This window comes from Gobius niger (assembly GCF_951799975.1).
Source record: "Gobius niger genome assembly, chromosome: 19".
Taxonomy (NCBI): domain Eukaryota; kingdom Metazoa; phylum Chordata; class Actinopteri; order Gobiiformes; family Gobiidae; genus Gobius; species Gobius niger.
In genome coordinates, this window is record NC_136870.1 from 23,325,634 (window position 1) to 23,343,334 (window position 17,701).

General features: G+C 41.7%; 1 protein-coding gene across 1 annotated transcript in view; it reads right to left on the reverse strand.

Moving 5' to 3' along the window:
• Nucleotides 1-11,591: 11,591 nt before the first annotated feature.
• adamts14 (ADAM metallopeptidase with thrombospondin type 1 motif, 14) overlaps nucleotides 11,592-17,701 on the reverse strand; it is a 106,977-nt gene continuing 100,867 nt past the window's right edge. The window contains 4 exon segments of the mRNA XM_079577313.1: nucleotides 11,592-12,074; nucleotides 14,016-14,438; nucleotides 15,989-16,096; nucleotides 16,202-16,331. Of these exon segments, the coding sequence (XP_079433439.1) occupies nucleotides 11,725-12,074; nucleotides 14,016-14,438; nucleotides 15,989-16,096; nucleotides 16,202-16,331 (1,011 nt within the window). The 3' untranslated portion in view covers nucleotides 11,592-11,724.

Below are 17,701 nucleotides of genomic sequence, written 5' to 3' on the forward strand. Positions count from 1 at the left end.
TTTGTGCCTGGTCTGAAAGGATGTACAGGCACAATAAGCTGGAATACAAAAGGAAATAATGCAATGACTTTTTCAGATATATATAGTGCGCTAAAAGGAAACAATAAAGTGCATTTAATGAGTGTTTTGTCTGGTTTCTACAACGTAGTCAAGGGAACGAACAATAGTCACAGCGCGTACATGTCAGGTTAATTGTATATAGAGCCTTGAAAAGCTTTAGAAATCTATACATCAGCTAAAGCAAACAAAACCAAAGCTCATCAAAGGCTTTCTACATTTCTGCGTACGCTTGATAATAACACTTGTAACTTGTTCTTTTGTTCTCAACATCCTGAACACACTCTCAAATCCGGCAAACACAGTAAAAAGTACAGTACAGTCGTTTTCTTTCTCGAGCTGTGTGGAAGTGTGTGGAAGATCGAAACAAGTGCTCAAGTAATATATCTTTTGTCCTGTATGTTACAAAAAGATATTGGAAAAATGGAGAGTCCAGCCTCTCTCCAGGAGTTGGGATCCGGAACCCAAGCTGTGCGTGGAGGTGAGCCTGACTATATCTCTCAACCTCCCGCACAAGCTCAGGCTCCTTCCCCCCCAGCGAAGTGACGTTCATGTCCCGAACACCAGAAGCTGCGCACGTGGACCAGGTCGTCGAGGCACCCGGCCTCGACTGCCACCCAGTCCTCTCAGCACCCGACCCCCATGGATCCCTCTGTGGGTGGTGGGTCCACATGAGGGCGGGCCCACGTCGTCCCTTCAGTCTGTGCCCGGCCGGGCCCCGTGGACAGAGGCCCGACCACCAGGCGCTCGAGTTCGAGCCCCGACCCCAGGCCTGGCTCCAGGGTGGGGCCCCGCTGCGCCATGCCGGGCGACGTCTCGGTCCTTGTTGTTGTCCATAGACGTCTTGTGAGCTGCTCTTCGTCTGACCCGTCACCTCGGACCTGTTTGCCATGGGAGACCCGACCAGGGGCACGAAGCCCCCGACAACAGAGCTCCTCGGATCATTCGGGCGCTCAAACAACCCCACCACGTTAAGGTGGCAGCTCACGGGGAGTAAGTATCTGCTTATTAGCGGAGCACATGGACTAAATATGAAGCATCGGTTAAAATTAGGGATGCATCGGGTATCGGGCAGATATCACATGCTTGTACTCATACTTGTACTCATTCACTTGACGTGTGAATGAGAGAAAATAGCAACAAACTGGAGAATTGTTTAGTGGAAATCCAATATTCCACATAGAGCTGACTTTATTACAGACGACACTCCTTAAATCAGAGTCTGAGCTGGATTTAACCAGAGCTAAATGTTGTTAGTGCTGCAGCGTCTGCATTGTTTACAAGATACAGGCTAAAGTTGCTAATGTTGCTAACTAGCCGCTAACTCGCGATTCTTACACCGTTTTATGCCCAGGAGCTTATTCATCTGACAAACTAACCCAGCGACTAAAAAGTCCTCAAAAAATCCAACTTAAAGAGAAACAGCATGTCAATATTGAGCAACAATGAGCTGCAGCAAAACAATGAAAATTCTGTAGCTACTGGATAAGTTACCATAAACACACGAGAAAATCCACACGGAGCAAAGGTGAAGTAAAGGCGAAAAGAGACCATTTATCTGCAGTAATAAGAAACATCTCGATACTATTCTTAAATAAGAATAGATAAATGAATAAAGCACAAGCATTGAGAAAAAAAAGACAAGAAATGGCATCTGTTCATAAAGTCTATAAAGTCTATAAAGCGTATATTCACTTCAAAAAGTATGTTGAAGAAAATGCCTTGTACTTGTATCGGTATTCGATATCGGCAAGTACTTCGATCAAAGTACTCGTATCGGTTTTAGAAGAAGTGGCATCGGAGCATCCTTCGTTTACATTACTGGAACTATGAATATAAATCTGTTACCTGCCAGTGTAGGTTTAGAGTTAGGGTTAGCGATTATGCACATCCGAATATCCACATTTTTTAATATGTCAAGATGTTTTGCACCACATTTTTGCCTGGCCTCATCATAGACCTCTGAATGAAGTAGGTACAACAAAAGAGGTTTGTACTTCCTGGAACTAGGCCAGGGTGAAAATAAAAGTCGGCTATAATAGGGAACTGAATGTGTTGTGTTATGTGACATTTCAGATCAGTTCAGCGATCGTGTGCGACTACAATCCAATCTTCTGTTTTTGTTTGTCAAGGAAATAACACAGGTGCCAATTTTTCATCAGTCTGCCTTGGAGTATTTTTGGCTTCATGCAGAAACAGATTGTGAATCAACTACGACGTAAGAATGAATCATCTGGGCAGAGAATTCAAACATAAGTCATGAAGATCCAGATGTCCCGATAAATTATGCACAATCACTGCAAACTTATGGAGAGACACTGGAGACAAAACTTTTTTTTTTCAATTTCAGTTTGTTCTATAATATCACAAAGATAGGTTTGTACCATCTAAAGAACATAGCCAGAGTCGCCCCATTCTCTCTTGGGCCAACACGGAGACCCTAATGCATGCTTGTATCACCAGTCGTATCGACTACTGTAATGTCCTGCTTTCTGGTCTTCCCAAAAAGAGGATCTCAGGTTTACAGCTTTTACAAAATTCAGCAGCTCGTGTCCTGACGAAGACCAGGAGGCGGGACCACATTACACCGGTTTTAGAATCGCTGCATTGGCTCCCCGTGTGTTTCAGGATCGATTTTAAAGTTCTTTTAATGGTTTTTAAATGTCTTAATGGTCTTGGTCCTTCTTATCTTTCAGAACTGCTTTTACCTTACGAACCTTCACGGCCCCTTCGCTCCACCGGCAGGGGTCTCCTAGTTATTCCTAAAGTCAACAAAAAGACTCAATATTACGGCCCTCGCCTTCTCAGGAGCTCAGGGCTGCAGAGAACGTTCATGTTTTTAAGAGCAGGCTCAAGACCCACCTTTGTAGCTTAGCTTTTAACTGACTAATCTATTTATTTAATCTAATCTATCTAATCTATCTATTTATTTAATCCTAAAACAAAAGTAATGTTTTTTGGTAATTATAATGGAAAACTAGACCCAATAAATATAGATGGTGTTGACTTGGATACGGTAACAGAAATTAAATTTTTAGGAGTCACCATTGACAGTAAATTAAGCTGGAAAACACACATACGACACATACAAGGTAAAGTCTCCAAAAGTATCTCAATCATCAATAAAGCCAAATTCTTTTTAAATTACAAAGCATTGCTTTTATTATATGGTTCATTAGTTTTGCCATATTTAAATTACTGTGTAGAAGTTTGGGGAAATAATTACAAAAGTTCATTACACCCCCTTGTTATACTCCAAAAACGTGCTGTAAGAATCATACATAAAGTAGGATATTGTGATCACACAAATATACTATTCCTGCAGTCTAAACTGTTAAAAATGCATGACTTAATTGATTTTTCTACTGCTCAACTTCTATATAAAGCTAACAACAGTGTGCTACCTGCGAGGATACAAATGCTTTTTACACGCACAGAAGGGGGTTATAACCTGAGGAGGTGTGATAACTTTAAGATTCAAGCAGTGTCTTCCACTAGAAAAAGTATGTGTGTGTCTGTATGTGGAGTTAAACTCTGGAACAAACTGGGGTCAGAGCTCAAACAATGTCCAAATATTCAACATTTCAAATCAAGATATAAAAAAATTGTCTGGACAAAGTACAGGAAAGAGGAAATGGGTAATTGACTGTTAATGGGTGTTAGAAAGTGCTATATACATTAAAGGACCGATCAAGCTAATGATGAAGTTTATTATTATTATAATTATTGTTGTTGTTATTGTTATTGTTATTATTGCTGTTATGAATGATTATTATTATTGTTATTATACGACGGAATCTATAACTCAGTTATGGCTATTGCTGTTGTGTTATTATCATCGTTATATATACATAGCAACCTATGTCTTATTCTTGAATCAAACAAAATCAATTGAGTCAGTAGTATTGGTATTGGTGCTGATGGTAATAAAAAAGGAAGTAAATTCTCAGAAGTGATAACATGTACATAACCGTGTGTTTCTGCATTCAACATAACTCGTAGTACAGGGCAGGCAAGCGGGGCCGGCTGCTCGAGGAGAGCATCGTCTGGCAGCAGACTCCGAAATCTTGTCTCTTTTAATGCACAGCATAGGATACTTAACACATGATGGTCCGGTTGCTTGGGCGCTGCCCCCCTCTGGCAGCAGGTCCAGCACAGAAAAAAATAAAAACATAAGAGAAAACAAAAAAGATAGACAACAGAACCTTCATTCCTTTAAAGTGCACATTATTAAGATTAATATTGTTATCATGAGCACCGATCAGGCAATACAATATATTTCATGAATAAATGCAGAGTGTGTTATGTATTATTCATGCACATTGACACAAGTAATGCTACATGGGTTGTGATGATGATGACGATGATGATGATGATGATGATGATGAGGATTATGAATAACAGTAATACTAACATGGCAATAAATAACGCATAAGGAAAAAATAAATAAATAAATGTATACACTTGTTATAAAGTGTAACATACTGTGATTGTTGACTTAATGTAATGCATTGTTGCATTTGATGTAAATATGTAATCATATGTTATTATTGCAACCACATTATTATTATTGAAGTGAATAGGGGGTGGGAGTTAATAAGCTTGTCTTCTTCCCACTCCTTTTCGAGCTTTGTAATTATTATTATTGTTTTTTTTTCTCACTTTTGTGTCTGTTTTGTGTAGCTCGAAATAAAATATTCAATCAATCAATCAATCCTAATATATAAAATATATATATGGGAGGTTGTGCCAGGCGTATTGTTTGAAATGTTGTAATCTGTAAAGCACTTTGTGATGCCATTCGGTATGAAAAGCGCTTTATAAATAAAGCTTGATTGAGTTTGATTGATGGTCTCTTATGCATTTTCACCCGGAAACAAAAAAATACCTAATCACAATAACATGTTTAATTATTACACTGATTCAGTGTTTTGCAAAACAAATGCATCTTTCTCACATTAGGAGAACCACATCTCCACTTTAGTAGCTCCTACAAATAGAGGGATTTTTAAATATTTAATTCCTAACCAGATTTATTGAGATTTGAATTTAAAAAAAAAAATCTCTAATAAAGTAAGCAAGTGCTTCATTAGTCATTGTACAAGCGTAAAACCAAATAGTGTTCAGGTGTCCTGGCTGTCTTCTGTTCTCTTCTGATCCTCTGAAACGGTGCAGCGCCTCCTGGGTTTGTCCCTGTTTCAGAGCGTGGTGTCCTGCACTGGTCTGCTCCTCCCCCATCCTCTACCACAACAGTCTTTCACCATTTTCTGGGAAGAGCTTAACAGTTAATCTGTTTTATTCTCCGGTGAACGTCCATTCACCAGAACAATAGAAGGCATGTGTGGCTTAGCTGTGAGTCTCGCCCGGATACCTCCTGGTTTGTCCCTTCCTTGTTTCCTGTAGCTCCTCTTGTGACGCCTCCAATGTACCTCAGGTGTGGGGGCTCTTGGTGTCTCTCGGGCCGAAATTAAGCTCCCACGGCGGATCACGGGCCGCATATGGTAGAGAAAATGTTCCCAATAAATGAATAATAATAAGCTGTGATTTGATTAAAAAAAAAAAAAAAAAAACTTAACTGTAGCTCCATTAATACACTTGTACACTTACACTTGTATTGCACTTTACAAGCCTGTGCCACGAGTTCCTCAACGTCTACATAGTCATTATTCATTTACTCCACAGTCGGTGGTGGTATGCTGTTATTGAAGCCACAGCCGTCCTGGGGCAGACTGCCCATTTACCACGTGGCTATATCATGTGGTGTTAAAATCCTGAGCTCTTATTATATCAGTGCCCTCTGCTGGACACGTGTGGAACTCTTTCCTTTTTTTTTTTTACATTGAAGGCCATTATGGACTCTTTGCAGTAGAAATAATCCACTGAGACACACAAAAGTATCCAGTAAAACAATGTGGGAAACAGAAACCTCAAATGCAACTCACAGAAAAAGGCAAAAAATGCTGCTGTACCAAGAGAGTGGGAGGTTGCTGCCTGTTTACACGCCGCCATGACAAATAAACCCACTTTATTTTAAGACTAAACAAATGATCAAAAAAAAACCCTGAAAAAGCATTTATGTCAACTAAATAAAACCATACATTTTAACCCAGCTCGATCCGTTCTTCAGATTTTGTCCCAGAAAACATGGGAACATTTGAGCATTTTTTGGAAAACACAAAATGAGAGAAAACTTGCAATGAATTTTTTTCTCATATTTTGATCAATGATGTTCAGAAATGGTTTTTAATTGATTTTTCAAAATTTAAAAAGTTTCCCTATTCACCGACAGTGTCTCGCCTGTACAGATTTCCTCTCAACATTCACTTCTAAACTGCTCCTTCTGTTTGTCTAACCTTGGTGTTATGGCACACTGTCAGCACCACAGCTTTGTAATCTCACAAAAAACAAACAGCGGATCATTTTAAACACGTTTTTACTTCTCCGTACCATTTAAAAATTCAATAAATATTAATATTTAAAGCTTTCATTCACGTTTGTATATACAAGAACTATACAATACAGATGTTTTTAACAGCGACACAGGAATGACATCACTCCTCCTTCACCGATGTGTTTGAATGGCATTTGGCTGTTTCCGAGTTTTGTATGTGAAATTTACACTATGTACATTATTATACGAATAACAAAAAACAAAAAACAAAAAAAAGATGTTTCGTTTGTTAGCTTTGTCTGATGTCGTGCGGTGTGAGGTGCGGGTGATACAGTGGGGTTGGTTCAAGTTTGAGAGACGTATTGGTAACAACGAGAAAGTCATGAGCACCAAGGACAGGCTTCAGGATGGACAGAGAGGTCTGTGGAGTCAGCCGTGTGCCGTGAAAGATAAAATTAAAAAAAATGTCGAAATGAAGGCAACACTTCTCATGGAAACTGCATTTTCACACTCAATATTTTACTGGTATGAAAAAAAAAAAAAAACATTTATTGAAATCCATTGTTACCGGGGATATTCTGTGTCAATGGCAAACAGAAAAAGTATATTTGCCCTTCATTTGCAAATCAAAGCTGCGGTGTCTGGGTTTTTGCCACCACAGATTGCAAAAAAAACAGATCTTGTTGCATTGTCTTCACCCAAATTTGTATTGAGAGAAGTGCAATACTTTACTTGAACAATTCGGGTGTGCAGGAGGAATGGTGAGAGCTAGAAATGAGTTTGGCCATAAACTAAACATTTCACATTTTGAACAGGAACAATAATCAGGTACCTCAGCTTTAAGGAAAATAAAAACTAAATTACCCAAAGATGCGCGAGTGGGGCAGCGTTTAGCATTCGTTTTTCACAGTCTCTACCCGTGTCTGAAAAAACATGTACAATAGGCCAGGATGAATGAGCGTGTGAGAGAGTGGTTGGTGACTCGCGTCTGTCAGTTTATCCCAATGTTTGTATTTATTGGTTTATTTGGTAGATACAGTGCATGTTAATGGACTCATTTCCATCTGTTGTCCCACACTCGCACATTTAAAGCAGAACTAAGTAACTCATGCCCCTAGAGGCCATGCGCGCCTCTGCAGGTGTCGTAGCATGTTACGGTTTTTCACTCATTAATTGTCTGTGAGAGTAAATACTACGCTGACAGAAAAGACAAAGGGAGAGAGGGATATTGTACATCCAATTACACAATGGAGATACTTGTTTTCACTTGAACTTGGCTGTAAATACTGTTCAAGTGGCGCTAGCCCGCAGTTAGCTTTGTGTGGTCTGGGTCGTTATGGGAGGGACCAAGGACATTCATATGCATGTGGCAACAACCACAGCCTGATATCACTGAGCTTTAGTCCTGCATCAAAACACCTTTGTTTAAGCAAACTTTGACCATTAGGAGGGACAGAGCGCCTAAGTATTTGTACAGTTTTAAAGTACCAGAGGAACAGTTATTGAGAAAAAAGAAAAATCACAAAAATACCCAAAACGAAACGAGTAAACCTATAGTTCGACAGTGAATTCAAAAATAGAAGAGAGAGATACAAGACCTCGCTCCTCTCATTTGGGCAAATGTTCAGCAGTAGATTACTGACATAAATATGAGGAAAAATACTTAATTTAATTGAATGATTTCATCAGGCATAGGCTGTGAGCAGAGATGGCAAAAAATGCCAATATTTTCTGTGAACCAGTCATGACTCATGATAGAGCCTTGTGAAGAGAAAGAATCTTTAAATATGCAAGCTGACTATTGGCCTGACCAATCCCCTATCCCCCCAAACCGGTCTAGTTTGCAAACCGCTCCAGACCCCATGGCTGAAGTGGTCCGGGACTGGAGCGGCAGTGGAAACACCTTCAAACCGCTCCGGTACTGCTTTAAACACACTCTTTTTCACCTGTCCTATTGTACATGTTTTACATTAGTGGCTGAGGTTAAGGTTAAATTATACTTCATTGATCCCTGTAGGGAAGTTCGTTCTCTGCATTTGACCCGTCCTCAGTGCCGCCGGGGCGACCTGTAGGAGCAGTGAGCTGCCAGGCGCTCGGGGACCCATCTCCAGATTTGGAGCCAGGCTAATTATCAGAAACGCAGACACGGGGAGAAGAATACACCGTTTGGGGATTTAAACACGGGACCTTCCAGCTTCTAGCCTTCAAAGCTTAGTCAAAATCAGCATAAACTATTTTAATCTAAGCACTTTTAAGCCATTGATCTTTTTCAACGGAGTAGCCTATATGATATTCCTTGATAGATGATGACAAATACAATAAATATGTGTCTTGCTTTAAAAACAAACAAAATAAAAACACTCAATTTAAGACTGAATTTCCAAATTTCTTCCAAAATTTCCCGGCACACTGGAGACTCCACAGAACTTCTCTCTCTATGTTCACAACACAAGGTCAATAGTAGTTCTGATGCACTTGAAACGACGACAGGCTTTCACAAAACCGCACGTGAAGCGACGCAGTCCTCACATTTTCAAACACGGGCGAAGATCTCCGAGTTACAGCACCATTGGATTTCGTTTCCTCTCTTTCTTTCTCGCTCTCTCTTGTGCTTATCGTAGCGTCACTGGTTGCGTTGTGAGATGGGTGACCGTCTGATGCACGTTCACGAGGCTCGCGGTCCACGCCGGAGCCGATGGGGTTCAGTCCCCTCTCGGAAACAGAGATAGGCCTTTCACACCATGAGCCGGGAATACACGTGTAGCGGTTATTCAGAGAGCTGTAAAGGTTGTAAATATAAAAAAATGGCAAATGGGTCTGTCTGAAAAGGCGCTCAAACTGGCTTTTAGCAGTAACAGCGTAGGAGGGGTTCTGAAACTGAGGAAGAATGCCAGAATCAGACACAATTTAATTAAACGAGGACTTCTAGATTGCAAACTCCTCCATGTGATGTTTTTAGACGGTAGCACAAGATACATGTATTGTTGTCAGCCTGCCTGAGGAATCCAGCCCCCAGCCTCTTAGATCGGAGGTGCAAACTAGAGACCTGCAACGGGTGGGAAGTCCTGAGGAACTTGCAGGACCCGCCACTAATCTCGTGGATTCACACAGCTTCGAGCGGTGAGGTCAGACCAAAACATGTCTGGTCCTGGACATATAAAGTTAAGGTTAAGGCAGAGGTGGGCCACATGAGGAGCCTAAATGGAGTCGGAGCCGCACCAAGAATAATTCAAACATATTCTGCTCAACTTTGTGTATTTTGAATAGCTGAAACCTAACGTTATTTGGTAGGACGATTATTTTCTGTAAATATTTAGCCATGTCAAGCTACTATTGTAGCCACAGCTGCCCAGGGGCAGACTGTCCATTTCCCACTTGACTACAATGTGTCGGTTATATCCTGATCTTTCATTATGTCAGTGCCCTCTGCTGGAGACACTGTAGAATTCTTTCCCTCTATCTTTATTTAAAGGGGCTAGATGCAAGTTTGTGATTTTATACTCACTACTGCCATCTCAGGCCTTATGTGTAACTGCAGCTTCTATATTAAGCTCGTGCATGACGGCACTTCGGACCCGAAGTGACACCTTTTTGAGTGACAGTGCAGGATTTTAGAGGCAGTTGTGGCTAATAGGTCTGAGCTCATTCTACACATTAGGACATGGCTGGAACATGTAGGGGGAGGAAAATACATTATTTTAACATTTTTAAACTCCATATAGTCCCTTTAAGCAGCCTAGTGGTTGGAATGAGCATTCTGGTAATTTCTTTAAAAATCCATAACTCCGCACAGGAATGGGCTTTTTTTTGACATACTTATGAATTTATGCCCTACAAGTCGTGGGCCGGACTGAATCATCTCGCGGGCGGGATGTGGCCCGCGGGCCATATTTATATACGGCCCGTATATATACTGATATACTTTATTAATCCCCATAGTGAGCTGCCAGCGTGGGCCGGCACTCGGGGACCCATCTCCATGATGTGCAGCCAGGCTGGTGGTCAGAATCACCTGGCTGGAGGATTCACCTATTGCACATGTTTTTAGTGGTAGGGGAAACCGGAGTACCCGGAGGAAACCTACGCAGACACGGGGAGAACATGCGAACTCCACACAGAAAGGCCCCGTCCCTGGTGGGAATCGAACCCGGACCTTCTCGCTGTGAAGCACGAGCGCTAACCGCTGTGCCACCGTGCCGCCCATATGCCAAACATTATGTTTATTCAAACACAGAGGAGACAACAGCCTTTTTTGCATCACCACCAGTGGGCACTGGGATGTTTAGGGAAGCAAAACCCCACGGACACTGCTCTAGGTTGGAAGAGGACAACTCTGTCTGACTCCCCTTGCCTTTGGCAGCAGGAGCCGAGCCTGGAGCAGTGAATAAAATAATAGGTGCTACATGTGAGAGGTGACGTCGCGGAGACTAGATCCCCACACCATCACTCGCAGCTCTCACCTCGGACTGACCAATCTTACAGCCCAACTATACTCAACTCTGCTCTTATTTCCTGGCCTCACATGATCCACAGTGGTGTGTGTTTTATACTTGTCAAAACCTCGCTCGGTCCACGTGCTGCACTCTGATAGCTCTTCTTCAGAGTCCGCCATATAGAACTCATGGAAATCCCTCGACTGTATAAGGGTGTCTGGAGCGGGCTTGAAAATCCCTCCCCATGCAGGTCTCTAGATGAAATCACTCTGCTACACTGAAGAATTTTTGTTTTTGTCAAATAATGTTTCTTGTAATGAAGAGCCATGACAACTTGTATCGAATCGAAGGCCATATCTCGACAAAATAACATTGTCTGTTTTTGTAATTGTTGTCGGCGAACGCAAAAGAGTCTAAATTAGTGCAGCGGTGTCTTTGGAGGTCTGCCTAGTTCACTTCTCTGTTTCAGTCTGAGCTCCGCTGAAACATTCATCTAAGTAACTCAAATAAACTACAGATGATGGTATAAGCACTTTTGCTGTTGCTGTTCTGGGCATACAACGACAATATCTTAAAGCCTCGCCAGTTCTTGAACAGTCAGACTCATTTCTTATGATAAAAAGAAAATACCAGATGTTTCTTTGCCAAATTTCTGAAGCTCAACGCTTTTTAAACATCTAAGCCAAAGGTAGCACCAATCCTTCGAAATTTCAAGCCAGATCCACAGTCAGCACCAGATCGAAGCTCGCGAGGTGTGAAAGGCCTATGTGAATTGCGTCCCTTTTTTTTTTGAGCTGGCAGCGTCTGGGCGACCTCGCTAAAAGTCCTCTCCTCCGCTCCCCCTCAGTCCGTCGTGCCTTCTGCTTGTGGAGGTAGTACGGACCCCCTGTCTGAGTCTCTTAGGGGGGCCTGGTGTGACAATTCCGGGGTCGAGGCGGTCGCTTGTCGGGGCAGGGAGGTGGAGAGGTCCGGGAGAAATCGTCGGATGCCTAAAGTAGTGGTCTGTGTCGGACTCTGAGTGGCCGCGGGAGCCGAGGGCGGGGGGACAGTACTGGGGGCGTCGAGCGGCGGGTCGGGGCCGTCCTTTTTGCCGCAGGACTCGCAGCAGAGTTTATTGTAGCCCGGGATGGAGCAGTACCGTGTGAGGACGTCCATCTGGCAGAAGATTGAAGTGTCTTTTACACATGGTTTATCTGGAAGGACAAGGGAGAAGACATTAGGGCTGCATCGAAAAAGAACCTCCATCTCCTGATCGTTGACTCGGACCTGTGTCGAAGTCAGCCGGGACAAAGAGCATTCGAATGTGTCAGTGCAGTTCGGAGGGAGTTAGGGAAGCAGCTGTATGTTTCCTATAATACCTTCTATAGCACAGGAACCTCGGGATGTTCCCATAGATATAATATACTGTAATAAAGATGAGCGGGTCCCATTCAGCCCCAATCATTGAAAAAGGTTCCCGAGTGTGAAATTTAATGGCCTCTCTATCTACTCCTAGCTTGATTGACAGGCTCTGGAGCCAGTCAATGTACTGAAAATGCTTCCAAATTTTGTGCTGATAAACAAAAACCTGTGTGGTTAAAAATATTTCACCAACCCCAGCATTTTCACATAGGTCATGGCAATTTTTTAGAAAAAGAAAAACTCTTTGGAGCCAGGCTTTTAAGCTGTTCTTAGGACGTCTGAAGTCCCATTAGAGTCAATGCTCCAAGTGTCTCTTGGAGTCGCCCCTGGCCACCAGGGGGTGGTATTACAGCAATGTCAGCTCCCCACCATAAGCACCATACAGATAGGGCTGTCACGATAAATACTATATCGACTTATCGTTCAATAAAAAACAGATACATTTTGGGCTTGATATTTATCGTCTGTACATTTATTAGCATTTCCCCCCTATTGTTTTCTTTGTAAAACTTTGATTTTTAACTGAAGCAAATTGAGTTACATTATATTTCATGTTTATTGCAGCTTGTGTGGTATTTTAGGATATGATGATGCACTCTTAGAACATTTTTATGCTTGAGAGTTGGCAGTATCTAGTATCGTTAGAGTCGATAACATCGTTTATCGCGATACTTTCCTGCCTCAATATATCGAATTTCAAATTTGTTTTCCTGACAGGCCTACATACAGACGCGCGTTCCTCGCCCATTGGATGTTCCTCACCAGTCTATAAGGGGCTAAGAACAATCCCACAAGCCACTGCTGCCTACGAAGGTTTCTGAACTCGATCTCCACAGTGAAGTGTGAAATGATTGACAGTTTTGCTGCGTGACATTTTATTCAGTGAAAACATAAGCTACAGTGGAGGAAAAGTATGTGAACGCTTTGGAATGTCTCACATTTCTGCCTAAATTGGACACTAAATGCGGTCTGATCTTCATCACGGAAAACCGAATCTTTTGGGAAACACAATTTTCACTCTTTTAGCCATTTCCTGGCAAAATATAAACTTATCTTACACATACAAATAAAGTCAAGTCTAAATCGGGTCCATATGGATGTTTATTCACAGCAGATAGTTAGCACTAGCTTGCATTAGCAATAGCACGATGCTAACATGAAGCATTATATTAGCATTCTCCATTATTTATGTATTTATGGGCTGTTGAACCACTTTGCTCCTCTCCATGTCTTCGTATCTTTATTTAGTAGAAAACTATATTCATAATTCAGCATTATTAAAGTAGTTTTCGATTAACTAGAGAGATTTTTCTCCAAATTGTTTTCCCCCTTAACTGTTTTCAAACATGACCATATATGGGTGATTCCAGAGATGCCGTCTGTATCTGTGATAATAACAGACAGTGATCCTCTTACTTCTCATATATAAATTCAATGGCATCTCCAGCTCATGCAATCTTCTGTGATACACATCCTGGCTATATAGCATCTTCACTTTGGTTATCATTATTAACTTTATTTTCTATTCTATTTTTGGTTCATTTTATATAGCCTACACTGTATTTGTTCTGTAGTTTAATGTTTTCCTTTGTTATTATTCTTGTTTTGTTCCACTTTGAATTGTCACAGCTTTGCCGGCGCTCTTAAATTTGAGGAACTACTTGTGTTCTTTTTTGTTTATGGAAAAATAATGAAGTTGAAAGAGTATATTCCACAAATGCAAACTCACTTACTCATCCCATGGGTTTGCGTGACAGCAGCTGCTCCGACCAACCCTGTCCCGGTCTCGGCGCTCGGCTCTGGGGTCGTCAGCCGCACTTTCTTCCCCGCTCTGGGCGTCGGAACCGCGGTCTTACTGGACACCGCCGCCACGGTTGCTTTACTTGAGGCTGGCGTCGGAGTAGCTTTGGTTGGAGTAGCTTTAGTTGGAGTAGCTTTAGTTGGAGCAGCTTTAGTCTTCGTGGGCGGGCTGGCCGTCCTGGGTGAGTCCGAGTCCAGGTCCAAAGCCAGATCCGGGAGGTCCGTGGCGAGCGATTCCAGGGTCTCTCTTTTATTGCAGGATTCACAGCAGAGTTTGTTGTAGCCGGGGATGGAGCAGTACTGAGCCAGCACCTCCATTTGGCAGAAAATGGACTTGTCTCGTAAACACGGCTCATCTGTGAAAAGAAATACATAATTAAACAGGAAAAGGAAATGGGGGAAAAGGCAAATAGTGGATTTGTAATTAAAAAATGCAGGTTTCGACGAATACTGTCAATATTCACACAATATTAAGTTTTACATTAACATAAAGGCAGAAGCAAGTCAGCAAATCCCCAAATATTAAACAGTATTTTAATGCAGAAAAAAAATCGCCATGTAAAGATTGGACAAAACTGGAAACTTTTGAACAAAAAAATGTAGTAAATGTCAGCCAAAATTGCAGCTGAACATGTTTTAGGCCATCATTTTGGTGTTTTCAATTAATACATACAGTATAATTAATTAAATGTGCATAATGTCACTGCTTATGTGGGAAAAAAGCTGATACTTGTGTGCATTTGACCTTGTAGTGACTTAGTGGCTGTATGAGTGGTCATCACAGTGGTCTTTATGATGCCCCAGGATCAATTGTTTTCACTGCGGGCGGACCCTCTCACCAGAAAACCTACAAAACAATTAATCGTGGAGCATTGTAGAAACCACTGTGATGGAAAATAAAGGCGCCATGCTGGCCACTCATACAGCCACAGGGTCACTGCCAGGTCCAATACACACAAATATTAAGTTTTTTTTCCGCACAAAAAGTTGCATAATGCACCTTTGATGCCAGTTTGATCCAATATAATGCTTTATAGTGACATTTAAGGCCTTGATTATGGCAACATCTTTATTGTTATATTATGTGAACATGAAAATCAGCACCAGGGACCTCATTTCGACCCAAAGGTTTTCCACAAGCCATTGGACTTTTAGCTCAACTTGTGGGGTGTTGGCTTTTTTAGTCAAAGGTTATAGGATCGGTTCCAGCACATGACACTTTATGTAGATGAAAAACATGTTTTGTATCTACTTTTTCCACATTGATCGTTAAAGAGACTACAAGTTGGTCATTTTATACTCACTACTGCCACCTCAGGTCTTACGTGTAACTGCATCTTCTATATTAAACTGACAGTGCAGGATTTTGGAGGCAGTCGTGGTGAACAGGTCTGAGCTCATTCTACACATTAGGACATGGCTGGAACATTTAGGGGATGAAAATATTTAGTTTTCAAACTCCGTATAGTCCCTTTAATGCTTTGTTTTGCTTTTTTGGTGCACCTGCCTTTTTTCTGTTCCCTTCTCTGTCTCCACTGGATTGGATTGAACACCCTTAAACACCCCTCTGAGTTAGTTCAACATCAAATGGTGTCTTCCTGTCACACTGAATGAAAAGTCCGACTGCAGCCCAGTTAAAGCCTTTAGGCCTGGAATAGCACAACAGTGTGAGTCTGTTTATTATTATTGTTATTTTTTCTTCCCACTGAGAAACATCCCGACTCTCCCGATTACCCAGCACACCTTTGATCAGCGCTGACTCCACAAGCTCCACACAGAAACCCAAGGTCCGCTGTAAGTGCTTATCTCATGTTTGAGCGAGTCTATCTGAAGATAAACCTATTCCATAGTAGTATAGTAGATAGTGCAGGGCCCAGGTTAAAGGCAAAGTTGTGTGTATTCTTACTTGATGATATTTTTGAAACTGGATTTTCGAAGAACTTGGAGTGAACGGCGTCATCTTTGATCGTGGAGTTTTCCGTGGCTTCTGTATTGGTTTGTGACGGAGACTCTCCTGGGGAAACAAACACAGCATTTACAGAGCCAGATTTCTCACCAGGAAAGTGTGTGTCGGCATAGGTTTTATTTGTGTACAATAGTAAAGTAAGCGTGTACTGACCTGGGCAGGAGTTGAGTTTGCAGATGAGCACAGTCTCCGGTTTGTCGTCGCCACACTCGCCGACCGAGTTGTCACTGGCCTTGCACACCACCTGCCTCTGCTGGATGCCCTCCCCACAGGTCACCGAGCACTGGCCGGGAAAACAGGCAAAGACAACAACAATTAACTAACATCTAAAAGGTGACAGGTTGAATCTAAACATTTGGCGTGACAGAGTTGTTTTCATTTCATTTTTTCATTTAATTATTTAACATGGTTATAGCAATTACATTGGACAATCCAGATGCATTGTTTAAAGTGTTATAATTTTCAACACCTGTCCATATGGGGCTTTTAGGTTTCAAAGATAAAACACATGACTGTAAACAGAGGACCATCTGTGCAGTTTTGGTAAAAATCCAGTCCATAACTTTGTCTAAAACTTTTTTGTTAACTTTTTGTTGACTAAAAATGAACTGAAACTAAATGTATAATAGGGTCCAGATAGAGCCCAAGCACCTGCCTCTCTGCCTTGTGCCCTTTCAGTGCTCTTCTCACAAGAGTTTTGTTTATTTGGCTGTATTTTTGCTTTAAAGGGATGTTTCAGGATTTTTGACACAGGGCCTCATTTCCTAGTTATCCAGAGTGTTGCTGATTTCTGGAGAATTTCTTTTTTTTTGTAATTCATGCAGTTTCGTGGCGCTAGGCTAATGCAAGGCTAGCGCATTTCTACGGTAACAGCTAGCCTGCATTAGTCTGACACACTCCACAGAGCACCTGAGGCAAATCACTTATAACGCCAGACTGAGAATAATTTTAACCATTTTGCATTTAAAATACCTTATATTTGAGCAGCATCAGCTTCGTGGTTGTATAAGCTACGCAGCGATGGAGTGATCTGCTAGAAAATAGTCCCTCAAAATGCGATCATTCATGTGATGCAAGGTCAGTTATATTCCAAAAATTACTCTATGGACACAGACATTTATATGGTTAGTCTGGTGTTATAAGTGATTTGCCTCAGGTGCACTGTGGAGCGGGTCAGACTGTTTTTAATGCAGGCTAGCTGATACCATAGAAATGTGCTAGCTTTGCACTAGCCTAGCGCCACCTAACTATTCAAATATAAGAAATGCATGAATTACAAAAAAATATATCTTCAGAAATCAGCAACTCTCTGGATAACTAGGAAATGAGGCCTGATGTCAAAAATCCTGAAATATCCCTTTAATGTTTACCCCTTTAAGTCGAAATCAGCTGAAAATATAACTGTAATGCCCAAAGACTTCCTTCCTCGGCCGCAGCACTGTCCTCATATTCTCCCGGCTCTGTTTGAGAAGGCGATACTGAATAGAGTCAATATTCATCAACTTTTCTTGTGGATTATAATAGTGAGTGGAAATGATGAGGATGTCAATGCTCCGTGTCAGGACACTCTGTACAGGGCCAGCGGTAACAAATCTGCATCTTTAGCAGTTCTGGTTTTCACACAATAAAAGAGCCTGTGTGTGAGCTGAGGAG